At 30.9% G+C, this 12,569-nt stretch overlaps 4 protein-coding genes across 5 annotated transcripts; 2 read left to right on the plus strand and 2 right to left on the minus strand.

Moving 5' to 3' along the window:
• The first annotated feature begins 90 nt into the window (after window positions 1-90).
• LOC127069394 (doublesex- and mab-3-related transcription factor A2-like) lies at window positions 91-3,311 on the plus strand. The gene is made up of 3 exons (XM_051006368.1): window positions 91-1,044; window positions 1,870-2,082; window positions 2,356-3,311. The coding sequence occupies exons 1-3, from the start codon at window positions 841-843 to the stop codon at window positions 3,085-3,087; spliced, it is 1,149 nt and encodes a 382-aa protein (XP_050862325.1). The 5' UTR covers window positions 91-840; the 3' UTR covers window positions 3,088-3,311.
• A 1,197-nt stretch (window positions 3,312-4,508) lies between these two features.
• LOC127069390 (parafibromin) lies at window positions 4,509-7,421 on the minus strand. Its single transcript, XM_051006359.1, has 4 exons — window positions 7,259-7,421; window positions 5,638-6,908; window positions 5,409-5,550; window positions 4,509-5,323 (listed from the first exon to the last, which is right to left on the minus strand). The coding sequence occupies exons 1-4, from the start codon at window positions 7,387-7,389 to the stop codon at window positions 5,287-5,289; spliced, it is 1,581 nt and encodes a 526-aa protein (XP_050862316.1). The 5' UTR covers window positions 7,390-7,421; the 3' UTR covers window positions 4,509-5,286.
• A 116-nt stretch (window positions 7,422-7,537) lies between these two features.
• LOC127069401 (glucose-induced degradation protein 8 homolog) lies at window positions 7,538-8,974 on the plus strand. 2 transcript variants are annotated; one of them, XM_051006385.1, is made up of 4 exons: window positions 7,538-7,887; window positions 7,974-8,098; window positions 8,177-8,571; window positions 8,654-8,974. In XM_051006385.1, exons 2-4 carry the CDS (start codon window positions 7,978-7,980, stop codon window positions 8,828-8,830), a joined length of 693 nt encoding a protein of 230 aa, XP_050862342.1. In that variant the 5' UTR covers window positions 7,538-7,887; window positions 7,974-7,977; the 3' UTR covers window positions 8,831-8,974. The 2 variants fall into 2 exon arrangements, with proteins under 2 accessions (XP_050862342.1, XP_050862341.1); XM_051006384.1 differs by having other exon boundaries at window positions 7,539-7,883.
• Window positions 8,975-9,571: 597 nt separating this feature from the next.
• On the minus strand, window positions 9,572-11,075 carry LOC127069396 (nucleoporin NUP35). The gene is made up of 3 exons (XM_051006372.1): window positions 10,921-11,075; window positions 10,615-10,725; window positions 9,572-10,531 (listed from the first exon to the last, which is right to left on the minus strand). The coding sequence occupies exons 2-3, from the start codon at window positions 10,723-10,725 to the stop codon at window positions 9,668-9,670; spliced, it is 975 nt and encodes a 324-aa protein (XP_050862329.1). The 5' UTR covers window positions 10,921-11,075; the 3' UTR covers window positions 9,572-9,667.
• Window positions 11,076-12,569: the final 1,494 nt, after the last annotated feature.

Here is a 12,569-nt window from a genome sequence, read left to right on the forward strand (position 1 = left end):
AACAAGTTTCAATCGGTTCATGAATTATACATAATATGCTTTTCTCGGTGGATAAAAGTTCGTATTAAAATCTTATGCCGATGTGTTTAACGTTTTATCGATTATTATACGTATATAACGTACGTGTTACGAATAAGTAAAAGATCTCTTTTATATACCTACATATACATATATGTGCTACTATAGATCGAGACTCACTTCCTGTTCTCTGCAGGACGAACGATAATAACACATACTCGAAAGTCGAGTACGTATACTCGAGTAAGTTCCCGATCGGTGGGAGTGGCAAGTAAAGTAAACAAAACGGGACCAATCGGGAAGAAAGGCTGGTCCGGCTGATGTTTGTCTTTTTACCCTCCCCCTATATCCCCTTCTTGCTTTAAGGGATGCTGGAATCGCACCCAAGTCGACACCCTGTACATCCCTCTTAGCCAATCGTCTGTTTCTTGCGGAAGAAACTAAATCTCGGAGATTAGCTTGGAGATCTTCTTCCTTGTTATCCGCTGAGAAAGTTCTTCAGTCTGTGATTAACGATTGTAGAAGATCATTGATCATTGGAAACGCGTTTTTCTTTGCTTATTTAAATTTTGTTCATCAACGAATCACGTGGACGTTTTTACGAACATTCTCGTATCTGAAATATTATATCTAACGCTTTGTATTATATTTCTTTCGTTTTTTGTTCTTTTACTATATAATCATCAGTGAACATTTTTTTTTAATATAACGAAATGAAACGTGTGTGTAAAAGATATTACTAAATGTTGTGTTCGTCCCTTGTCACGCGTGAAGAATCAATTAATATAAAAGACTGATTTTCAAGAATAACAACTTACATCGATGCTGCGTACAAAGAGTAAAAACAAATCAACAAACGAGGCTAATGAGGAACAAAGTAAACAAAGAAGACCAAAATGTGCGCGTTGTAGAAATCACGGTTTAATATCCTGGTTAAGAGGACACAAACGAGAATGTCGTTACAGGGAATGTCTCTGTCCAAAATGTTCCCTCATAGCTGAACGTCAACGAGTTATGGCTGCTCAGGTAATTTTTATATTATTAATATTATTATTATTATTAGTCTTTGTGCATGAGGATGATGAAACATTGTTATTTTCTTTTTTGGTCTCTCTTTTAACGTCACATGAAAAAAAAAGAAAAGAGAAAGATGAAAATGAAATCCATTAACCCGCGGTGTAGCATTTCATTTCTGTTTGCATAGGCATTATGACACTCGATCCTGTCCCTACTATATAGATGTATATATATATATATATATATATATATATATATATATATATATATATATACATACACACCTACATATATCAAGGCGTTCGATCTTCTCGAGATAAACTCTCATAACTGTGTAAAAGTAGTAGTGATAGCTGTGAATCTGTAATCAAATATACACCAAGGGATGCGAAAATGTATTTTAAAAAGAAACTACCCGATAAAAAGAGAAAAATAAACCCTTTATTTTATATATCTAATAGTATAATAAATTCGTGTTAATAAACCGAAGATAATCGAAAGTTGATCTAATGTTGCCGATAACGTAGATATCTCTGTAAAAGACGAAAAAAGAATCTAGTGGGTGGTCCAGCTTGAAATAACGCGTGCCAAATGCGTCCATACGCATGTAGACACATTAGTACGTTGAATGCTAATAATAAAAGACATACATATGTAGAGTATCGAGTAAACGATGAATCAGTTTATAAAGAAAAGAAAATGAATTAGCTTGCGAACTCGATTCGATATTTCCGAAAGTTGTTTTAACGAAAGGGGGAAAAAAAGAGAGAAAACGAGAAGTAAGAAAAGGAGAACGAGAAGAAAAAGTTACGATTAAAATGTATCGAATACAAGGTCGCTTTGAAGAGACAACAAGCTGCCGAAGATGCAATAGCCTTGAGGATGGCGAAAGTAGCTACAGGTGAAAAACTGAACCGACTTCCAGCAGGGAAAATATTTGGGATGGCTGTGACCGAACCAAAAGGAATATCCAGTCAAGAAGAAGAAAAGGATAAGGATATGAGTCCTCGAAAAGTCGATTCTCCATTGGATGATTCAACGAAGAGGGTAAGTTAAATAGAAATGAGAAAGACTAGGTCAGTCATATTTTTTTTATCACAGAGATTCCCAAAGTGTGGGTCGCGACCAATTGGTGAGTTGTATTAAAATATTAAAATATGAGAGTATCTTGAAATGTTCGTCAGATATGTCAGAATTCATTACGGAAGAGTAGATCGCGAAAAATTATCGTATTTGAAAGTGGCTCTCGGCCTATAAAAATTTGGGAAGCCCTGGTTCTATCGCTATCATATACCAGGAAGAAGATATTTTCTTCTTCAGAATTCGACTGACGAGGGAACGAGATCAATGAAAGGAGTAATAAATGGATCAATGGACAAAGAAGTATCGGTATCTCGAAGATCGATCGAGACTCTGGCTCGTCTCTTTCCTAGAACTAAATTATCAGTCTTACAATTGGTTCTCCAACGATGTGGTCAAGATCTGTTAAAGGCAATCGAGTATTTCGCTAGTGAAAGTTTTGGGATTGGCTCTGTGTCGAGTGCTGAGGTTCCAACGTCAGCCTTTAGACCACCTCAAACACAAGTTGCATTGGATCGAGAAAGACCGACAAATGATATAGATCTATCGACCAATAATCACTTTCCTCCGACTTCCTCGAATTTTACCAGAAATTTTTATCTTGAGGATGCTTACCGACTTCTCAACGTCCTACCTGAACATCTTTCCAAAAATATCAGTCCAAACACAGGACCAGCAACCTATCCCACATCGATCATACATCACTCCGATTCATCAGATCCTTCGACTCTACCAATTTCTTATGATCGAGAAACCGTTGCCCTAACCGTTCGATACAACGATTACTTTGCTTCCAGCATGCAACAACAACTTAGAGATCGTGTTTATGCTCAAGTTACCGATCGCCTTGCCGATCATCTTGCTGATCAGCTCGCACCACCTAGATCAGCTACTTTACATTTACCACCTGTATTTCCTGGTATTCCTTGTGTCCTACCAAATTGCACTCAGTGCTCCTATAATATACTCTGATTCGTTTCTCCATTTTAACGTTATTAGTTATGATAGAAGAGAATTGCCAAAATTTTATCATACTTTAAAATATTTTGAGTTATATCCATTTATTTTGTAAGAATTTTTATGAAAATTAATATCAAAGATTGTCAGACGGTTTTTTAAAGATATCTGATATGTTAAATTTTTAATATATATTTATTGTTGTTGTTAAGTATTATTTATATTAAAAAAAAAAAGAAATTGATCGTCATAAATTTGGCAACTTTCTTCTATATCTATGTTCTAAAACTTAACAAATAAACTAAGAAATTCTTTAAATTTAATACAAAGAACTTTTATCTTTGTAACGTATTTTTTAATAACGTAATATATGTGTAATATTCTCTCCTTCTCTCTCTCTCTCTTTTTATCTCTCCCTTGTAAACATTTGATTTCCTTCTTGTAAAATTAAAAAAAAAAAAATAAATAAATCAGCTTATTTTTAGTTGCACCTAAACTTATTTCGTAATCGTTATTAAAAAAAAGAAAGAAAAAAAAAACCGTTCTTTTTATCCTTCCGCTCGAAATCGTATTAAATGTCACACACCTGTATATAACGAGCTATACAAATCTTTAATGTTCTCGGTTCGTTGTGCATGAAATACACACACACACACATACAGAGATACACACACACATCGTATAGGATTTAACAAATCTTACGAATCGATAAGGTAATTTTTTCTCAACAGAAAAGGTTCGTCTTCAAAGTTCAACGCAACAGTTAAGTCAATTCGAGCGTAGTAAAGCATGCATCACTTATTACGATACACTCCAACGATTGACCTTTGATCGTGAAGCGTAAAATAAAATACAGATTGATCAAACTGATGACCATCGAATTTTTTTTTTTTTTTTTTTTTTTTTACTACTCATGACACTTCGTCGTTGCATATATGTACTTTTAACATTTTCACTAAATACTTTTCGTTGTTGTATGATGTAATTTAGTTAAAGTTGCTTGAAAAATTTTTACTGTTTTTTTTTCCTAAAAGGAATATGTACTTTTAAACCGTACTATATTATTATCAGTTTCCGTGAGAAAAACCAATGGGTTCTACCAAGTAATAGGGATTCTGTAACCGAGTTAGAAAGATTCGATTTTCTATATAAACAGAATCGGCATCGGTTGAACACGAGAGTCGATGCCCCGAAGGGATTTACTTTGGCTTCACTTTTAGGAACAGAAAATACAGTGATCCCTCTACCCCTTGGGAATTCGTGATCCATCGTGCTTCGAATTACTAAATACACGTTGAAACTTGACACTGTGGTGATAAGAAACGTAAATCCTTTTGTATGTACGTGTATATGTATACGTATTGGTGAGTTTTTGTTGTTTTTACGATCAATAAAAATTGAATAGAGAAATTGATAGAATAATTTAAACGAATATATAGCTTTTAAATGCATTACGTGACATATACAAGATTTTATTTATTTGGCTTTTTAATAAACTTCTTTTTTTCACCGTAACACTGTTGAATAACACTTTTGGTTCGCGTACGTTATTATACCAAACATTTTACATTAAACCATATTACACATTTCCTTTTTGTTATATACGTATAGGCGTATATATATAGTCTGCTTTTAATAAAACGTATTACTTAACGATAGGCACATGCGTTTATATTAATATCACGAGCCTATGATAATTCATTTTGTATGTGTATTTTATTTAATATATATATATATAATATATATATAAATTATATATATATATATATATATATATATATATATATATATACACACATACATACATCCACACATCCACACGTATATACACATATTAAATGAAAAAAATCAATATCTCGATCTGCCAAATTATTTGAAAAGGCAGTACATACAATTGTCTTTGTAAATTCTGTTCACTATGTGTATTAGTAATAATACTCATCCATTTGGATATGTTTAAAAATTTTATATCCGTACAAGGCATGTGTTCTTTCTTTTTTAAGCAATAATGAAATTTGCAGACTCAAATTCTAATATACATAACTCCTGTTTCGAAAGAGAATATATGCTATACTATCTTGCAAATATATATACAAAGATTTTTTATTTTTTTTATATTCTATATACAACTCGCTTTTACGAAAAGTACCCAAAATGCGAATTTTATAATAGTTGCCTATCATCGACAACTATTTTTTTTAGCAGTCATATCGATTAAAATCGTAAATGAGGCTTATTTTTTATCATGTGCCTGTAAAAATATAAGTCATAAATTTAGTTATATATATATATCACATGACTACATGCAAAAATCAAATAAAAAAAAAAATATTTACTTATCCAAGTGTTCCCAAAATATCATTAATGCAGCTCTATCTAAATGCCTTTTTGTCCTGCTTAATTCAATTACTGTAACAGCCCAACGTGCAACATTTGCATCCAGTCTCATTTCATCATACTTCAAATGAAATGCACAAACTGTAAAAGAACGATTGTTTTTTTAATCATATAAAAATAAAACATTGCAAACTTTTTTTTTTAAACGAAATAATTAATGATACATACTTTTCGAGAATATCTCAACTGGATTACCATCGAATGGCCAACCTTTAAATTGCCATGCTGGTCCCATAACGAATACTGCTACAACTCTTTCCCAATCTGCATTTGTTAATTTTTGTGGATTATCCACGATGCGATATGGTACCGTCAAGCCACCTTCTTTGCGACGTTGTAAAAGAACTTCATTCTCTCGTTTACAACCTTGAGCTCTTTTATCTTCATTACTCACATACTTCAGATCTTGAAGAATATCCTTTGCATTATACATTGTAATCAAAGAAGTATTTGCACTAGGAATAATGATGATAGGAGTTCTACTAGGTCTTTTATTTTGTGCAGCCTGTTGAGGCGTAAGCTTAGCAGCAGATGTTGGTAATAATCCAGAAGTTGGAGTCGTGGATGGATTGGTTTGTGGTTTTCTTACTGCTGGATTAGTACCCTCTGTTACAGACTTTAATGTCATTCCATGATAAGTGCCCATAGTATCGATTTTAAATCCTTCAGTTTCTTCTTTCTGTCTAATAAACCTTTCTTGGTCATATCGATTATAAACAGCCGGTTGTGGTAACGGTCTCATAGGAGTAGAACGCGGAGTAACCATTGGCGTAGGAACAGCAGGACCCTTTTGTCTTCCTTCTTCACGAGCTTTAATACTTTGGAGAATCGCAAATATATTCTTTGCAAATATTTTACCGCTACTCTGTAAAATTGTTGCGCGTGTTCGCCATTGTCTCTCTCTCGAAACTATATCTTTTGTATCGTCTACATCCATATCAAGAATAACACGTAAATCCGAACCCATGCCAATATCGTCATTTTCTTTAATAGTAGTACGTTTCTTAGCCAATCGTTTAGCTTTAATAGCTGCAATTTTTTCAACTGACATAGCCTCTGAAAGAGACTTAATATTGTCAACTGTGACTGATGCTTCTTTAGGAGCATCGAGTCTTGCTGCAAGTTGTTCTTTAACTTTTTGAACATGGGTTTCTTCAAAACGAGGTTTCTTAGAAGATCCACTCTCCAGACTATCTTCTGCTGTACGTTTTACTTGAGTTGGAATCTCTAATGGAGCTGACTTATCTATGGCGGCTGATGTGGCAGTTTCTCCATTAAGATAGGCCAAAAGATCCTTTCTATCTGGACGACGTACAACAGGAACCTTCTCTGCAGCAGCTTGTCGTACATATACAGGATGTGTAAGTTGTACATGTTTTAATAAGAATAAGAGGCACTCTAAAGTATAGTATTCTTTCGCTGTTCCTTCTTTGCCGGACCTATAAATAAATTTAGAAAATAATAAAATGATTGTGAATATTTAGCTACTATAAAATACATTAAAATACAATCTAAACTACATATAAAGCATTGCTGCATTGGATTATCTTTGATCATTCTTGTAATATATTATATAAAAGTTTAAATATTTGGTAAATTGCATTATAAGATATAAAGATAAAGATTTCATAAATTTTATGATATCTATATTTAACGAAGTATTCTTTATATACATTGTTTATTTTTATATAGCATTATACGATATTCACGTTAATCCTTTAATGGTGATAATCAGACAGACTGTAGTTCATATAAATATTTATCGGATTATTTTCTTGCAAAAACTTACCCGTATGTTAAATAGTTGGTCTTTACGTTCTTTGGCCAAGAAAATTCACCAAAAATAATTTGATTTTCTCGTTCAATAATTTCTTTTTTGTTGACATTATACTGTCGAAGCAAACTCAACGGGTCGGCCATGATTAGAAACTACATTCAACAACGACATCTGATGGTCGACTGAAGAGTTACTAAGGATAAATGTAGGTTTACATAAAACGTAACTAATTCTTCTCTATTATATTTATGTTGTATGTTGAATATAGTACCTAATGTTTTTAACTTTATGTTGACAGGTAATACATTATATACACGTACACACAGTTAAACGTACTCGAGAGAAAGATTGTTACAAAGTGGTATAAACGTTTTAAGTTTTCTTTTGTAGAATGACAAAATTGTAATCAATTATCGTAAAAATAGGTTGTGTTACCAAATAAAAGTTTTCATATGAGATAAACGTAATAAAAATTAGACAAATTAAGATTGTTTGTTTTTTTTGTTCTTATACATTTTCCGGTCATTTACGTGCGGAGTGAAGTGAAAAGTGTGTTCTCGAGTAATCCAAAATTATTAACGGTATATATAATTGTAGGGATACAATAACCTATTCTGACATTATATTTCATTCATATGTACGTGAGTAGATTGTAAAACTATTAAAAGACTAATAACTCGTTTACAAATTATCAACGGTTTATTCTCTAAATGAATGTTCTTCAAAGGACAATGAGCTTTCCAGAGAAACAGGATGGTATATCTAAAGATGAGTGGGTCGCTAAACTTGAAGAAGGATCTCACATGCAGAGAGTCTCTATGAATAATCTGATTATGAATTATCTTGTAACTGGTACTTTTTTCTATTATTAAAGAGTAATTTCTTTTTAATTATATTATATTTCTTATAATACATGTTATGCCTTTTTAGAAGGATTTAAAGAAGCAGCTGAAAAATTTCAACAAGAATCTGGAGTTGGCCCGACAATAGAGTTGAGTTCGTTAGATGATAGAATTCGTATTAGAGATGCTATACAAAATGGTCGCATTCAAGAAGCTACGGATTTGGTCAATCAATTACATCCTGAATTACTAGACAATGATAGATATCTCTATTTTCATCTCCAACAATTACATCTCATTGAATTAATTCGTACTGGCAGAATCGAAGAAGCATTACAGTTCGCTCAAGATCAGCTTAGTGAAGCTGGAGAGTCAGATGATAATATATTGTGTGAATTGGAACGTACTTTGGCTTTGTTGGCTTTTGATGAACCACATAAAAGTCCTTTTAGCGATCTTCTACATCCTACACATCGACAAAAGGTAATAGTCTAAGTAAGATATTTTGCTTTTTTGTTATAATTTTTTCATATTATTAATACATATTTACAATTAAATTATGCAGATTGCTAGTGAACTAAATGCTGCTATATTGAAAATGGAACATAGAGAATCAACCAGTCCGAGATTAAATAATTTATTAAAAATGATCTTATGGGCCCAAGATGAGCTGGATAAGAAAAAAGTAAAATATCCTAAAATGACTGACTTGGGTAGTGCAACTATTGAAAGTCCAAAATAATACTAATAAATTGAAAATAGGTACTTCGATGAAATAATAAGATTTTATTTATTAGTATCTATAGAGGACGAATATTATATATTAATATTGTTATTACATAAACATTAGATTTTTAATTATAAAATTCTTTGAATTATTAAGTAATTTTTTTTTGTTATAAATAAAAAAAAAAAAAAAATAGAAAATTTCATTATACTCTATAATAGATTTGAAATTTTATAACATGTCATATGTAATAACAACTCGGTATCTATTAATATATTTAGAATAAAATGTGTATATTAATTCTTTGTATACATTAGAATTGTTTCATTATACATCGTAAATCGTTATTTTTATTATAAATTTAATGCAAGCCTAACAAATCAGAATACCATACTGAGTATGAAACAAGTGCAAAATTATCATTTTCATAAATTATACATCACTATTTTACAGATAATAAACAAATAGTTTTGTCATATATTTCAAAATACTTAAGAAATATATATATATATATCATGTAGCATAAGATTTAACTATTATTCACAATATGTGTATTTAATGTAACAATAAGATTAGACAGTACCATATCAAAAGAGAATCATTGAGAAGTTATAAATAATACTACTTTTACTTTCTAAAATTATTCAGCAATTACTTAATGTATAATTAAAAATTTTTAAAATAGTGCAATAACAATACAAAAATTTAATAATTAGAGAACATGAATCATAAAATATTTATTCCTAGCTAAGTAAATATTTTTAATATGTATTTATTTTGATTAATGTACACTTTTTTATAAAAATTAGATTGTAATTGTACCTTAAACAATCATGGTATTAACCATTTTGATTACCATCCAAACATATATTCCATTGCTTTGGAAACTAAACCAGTAGATTTTTGTGGAACATTTTCTGGTGATTGTACAGATTGTGAACTTAAATGTTGACTGTATCCAACTGCAAGAGGTCTTGCATTTTTTATTCTAATTGGTGATTGCGGTGTACTCTGATCTTTACTTTGATTAATTTTATTAGAAGTAGCAAAAGATCTCATACTTCCATTTAACTTGGAGCGATTTTCTTTATCACTACTCAAAATAACAGCTTCATCGGTACACGGTATTACCCCAATCATAATTGAACCAGAAACTATACTACCATTACATGCTAATGCTCTTTGCGTTTCCTGTTCGGATGCACATTTTAAATGTATCCAATTACTTATTGGTAAAGGAGGTGGGTGTTTATCTATTATACGAACTTTGCTAGAAATATGAGAAAGTACTGTATTAATTGCATTTGGAGGAAAACCAAAGACAGTGACCCATTGTAAAAGTCCTTGTGATTCGTTAGCATTCAAATTCAATGGACTATCTGGGAATAACATACTGTTGGTTGAATTCATCAACATTTTTGACTGATTAGGATAAAAATTTGGTGTGTTTTGATTTGATGTTACTTTATGAGTCGTTATAGCCGGCGAAGTCTCTATTACATCAAATAATCCACGAGTTGGCGGTCCACCTGCTTGATTTTCTGCACCTATTTGAGATGTATTTGGTGTAGTAGCATTTCCAAAAACAGCCTTTTGACGATTAATACGATACTCTGGTGTGCCATATTGCGAGACTGGTGACATTATACTACAATTGGTTGCATTCAAATGTCTTATACTGTTATCTTGAGGACTCGTTACTCCTATTTTGATAGGCTAATAATTGAAAATTACATTATATTACTATTAAAAGAATTCAAAAGTAACGTTATAATTATATATAAAAAATTATTACTTACAATATTTGTATCTCCTAAAAGGAAACTTGGAAGATACATGGAGGTACCACCAGGGCTACATGGATTTTGTACTGGACTGCTAACAGGTGATCCCAAAGTCATTGGTTCCATCTAATAATTATTCAAAATTATACAATTAATTTAAACTAATTAAAATAAATTCCTAATAAAAACAAAATAAATTATTACTTTCAATATATTTCAATATTCATTATATCATACAATGTTATAAATAATATACAAAAGAGTTTAAGGTTATACATTTTAAAGAATTATATTAAAATAATTAATCTTTTTACTACTTACTGTCACAAGCAGTACGAATATTGATTAAAAAATTATATTTTCTAAAAATTAAACACTTCAATTGCGTCAAAATTATCAACGATCAAGCAGGCGAGCGTTTTTTGAATATTTCAAATGAAACTATAAGAAAGGTTACACTTTATCGATGCAGATACTAGCCGCCATCTGCACGATTCCTGCTTGCTGATTGGTCAAAATAATTCTAGCCAATCAACGAACAAATATACATAGTGCAATGCATATCATTGGTTAGCTTCAAACACATATTTATGAACACATACACAAACACGCATCCTTCAAAATTTTGAATTCGCAGTAGTTGGCTAATTGAGGCGGATGTGTTGAATTCTCCACAGATCGTATTACGATATTTTCGATAATTTAAATAATTTACTTAATATTGATGAAATACGAGACAAAAAACATTATAAACTAGTGAGTCATTCGTTTAATATTTAATAATTTAATTTTACTCGTACGAATATTCAAGTTAAAGTCATTGCATACAAAAGTTATGAAAAAAATTAGTAAGTCAATGATATTGAGAGTTAGGTTATTCTCGTATTCATGATAGTAAAGACGTTAGCTCTTTTTTCCAACAAATAACTTTAAATAATTACTACTTTTCATTATTATATCTATTCAATTTTTGTAGTTGTAAGTGATTTAAACAATAATTAAGAAGAAAGTTTGTTAAATTTTGATAGATGACAATCAGTTAAAAATTGAATTTCAAGAAATGAATATCGCAAATCTCTTATTACGTATTCGCAGGTGAGAATAAACAATTCCTTCCTGTATCAATATTAAGTCAGTTTCTTTTTGCATTTAAACGAGTAAATGTCAAAAATCATTCTTACTGTCCGGATAAATTAAAATAAGTTATATTACCGATAATTTTATAATTAATTAGACAGTATATATGTACATCAATATATTAGACAGTATATAAGTACGTTATATATAGAACATATTAAACTAACAATTAAGCAATAATATATTTATTTAAATATTTATTAGCACGATACACGCGTTAAATATAAAATAAAATAAAATTAATATTTACAATTAACTCAAAAAGAGTTAAAATTTGATCGCGCGATCAATGTTTGAAAACCGAATTTTTCATTGACTTCGACAGTTATCGGATCAGTTTTGACCAATATTCCGGCGAGAGAACATCAAAGATCACTCAGAATATTTCTACTTTAAGTATGAACGAAGTGTTAAAGCAAGGACAATGCAATATAATACATATCTTGAACAATTTATACAATTTAGTTTACTTTAGATTAAATTCTGCATGGTGCAGCGTAACGACAACAAAATCGGATCTTTGATTGATTTTGACCATATCTAATTTAGTTTTGTGTTGTATTTTGGTAAGTGTGTATCGCAGTGAGATGTCCGCAAGTAATAACGAAGAGTTACTGTTATATGACTCATTCTTTCAATACTTTATACAAATAATATTAATTCAGAATTAAATTGCGAAGTGGGGATACGTGATTTCGTGAGATGACAACAAACTCGGGCCTTTGAAAGTAAGTGATCCAGTCATGCTTCGAACTTCGACGAGTAAACATCGCAGTTCACACTGTACGTACTCTTCGTAAGTAATAGAGAACAGTTAATGTAAGTACATAATT

This window comes from Vespula vulgaris, chromosome 15 (genome assembly GCF_905475345.1).
Source record: "Vespula vulgaris chromosome 15, iyVesVulg1.1, whole genome shotgun sequence".
Classification (NCBI taxonomy): domain Eukaryota; kingdom Metazoa; phylum Arthropoda; class Insecta; order Hymenoptera; family Vespidae; genus Vespula; species Vespula vulgaris.

Excerpts from the sequence above, each read along its gene's own strand:
- LOC127069401 (XM_051006384.1), top strand. Across the intron at positions 8,099-8,176 it reads TATGAATTATCTTGTAACTG|AAGGATTTAAAGAAGCAGCT; the intron begins GTACTTTTTTCT and ends ATGCCTTTTTAG. Across the intron at positions 8,572-8,653 it reads ATCCTACACATCGACAAAAG|ATTGCTAGTGAACTAAATGC; the intron begins GTAATAGTCTAA and ends TAAATTATGCAG.
- LOC127069396 (XM_051006372.1), bottom strand. The coding sequence starts at position 10,725 with ATGGAACCAATGACTTTGGGATCACCTGTTAGCAGTCCAGTACAAAAT. Across the intron at positions 10,532-10,614 it reads TTTTAGGAGATACAAATATT|CCTATCAAAATAGGAGTAAC; the intron begins GTAAGTAATAAT and ends TTCAATTATTAG.
- LOC127069394 (XM_051006368.1), top strand. The coding sequence starts at position 841 with ATGCTGCGTACAAAGAGTAAAAACAAATCAACAAACGAGGCTAATGAG. Across the intron at positions 1,045-1,869 it reads AACGAGTTATGGCTGCTCAG|GTCGCTTTGAAGAGACAACA; the intron begins GTAATTTTTATA and ends ATCGAATACAAG. Across the intron at positions 2,083-2,355 it reads TGGATGATTCAACGAAGAGG|AATTCGACTGACGAGGGAAC; the intron begins GTAAGTTAAATA and ends TTTCTTCTTCAG.
- LOC127069390 (XM_051006359.1), bottom strand. The coding sequence starts at position 7,389 with ATGGCCGACCCGTTGAGTTTGCTTCGACAGTATAATGTCAACAAAAAA. Across the intron at positions 5,551-5,637 it reads AGTTGAGATATTCTCGAAAA|TTTGTGCATTTCATTTGAAG; the intron begins GTATGTATCATT and ends GTTCTTTTACAG. Across the intron at positions 5,324-5,408 it reads TTTTGGGAACACTTGGATAA|GCACATGATAAAAAATAAGC; the intron begins GTAAATATTTTT and ends ATATTTTTACAG.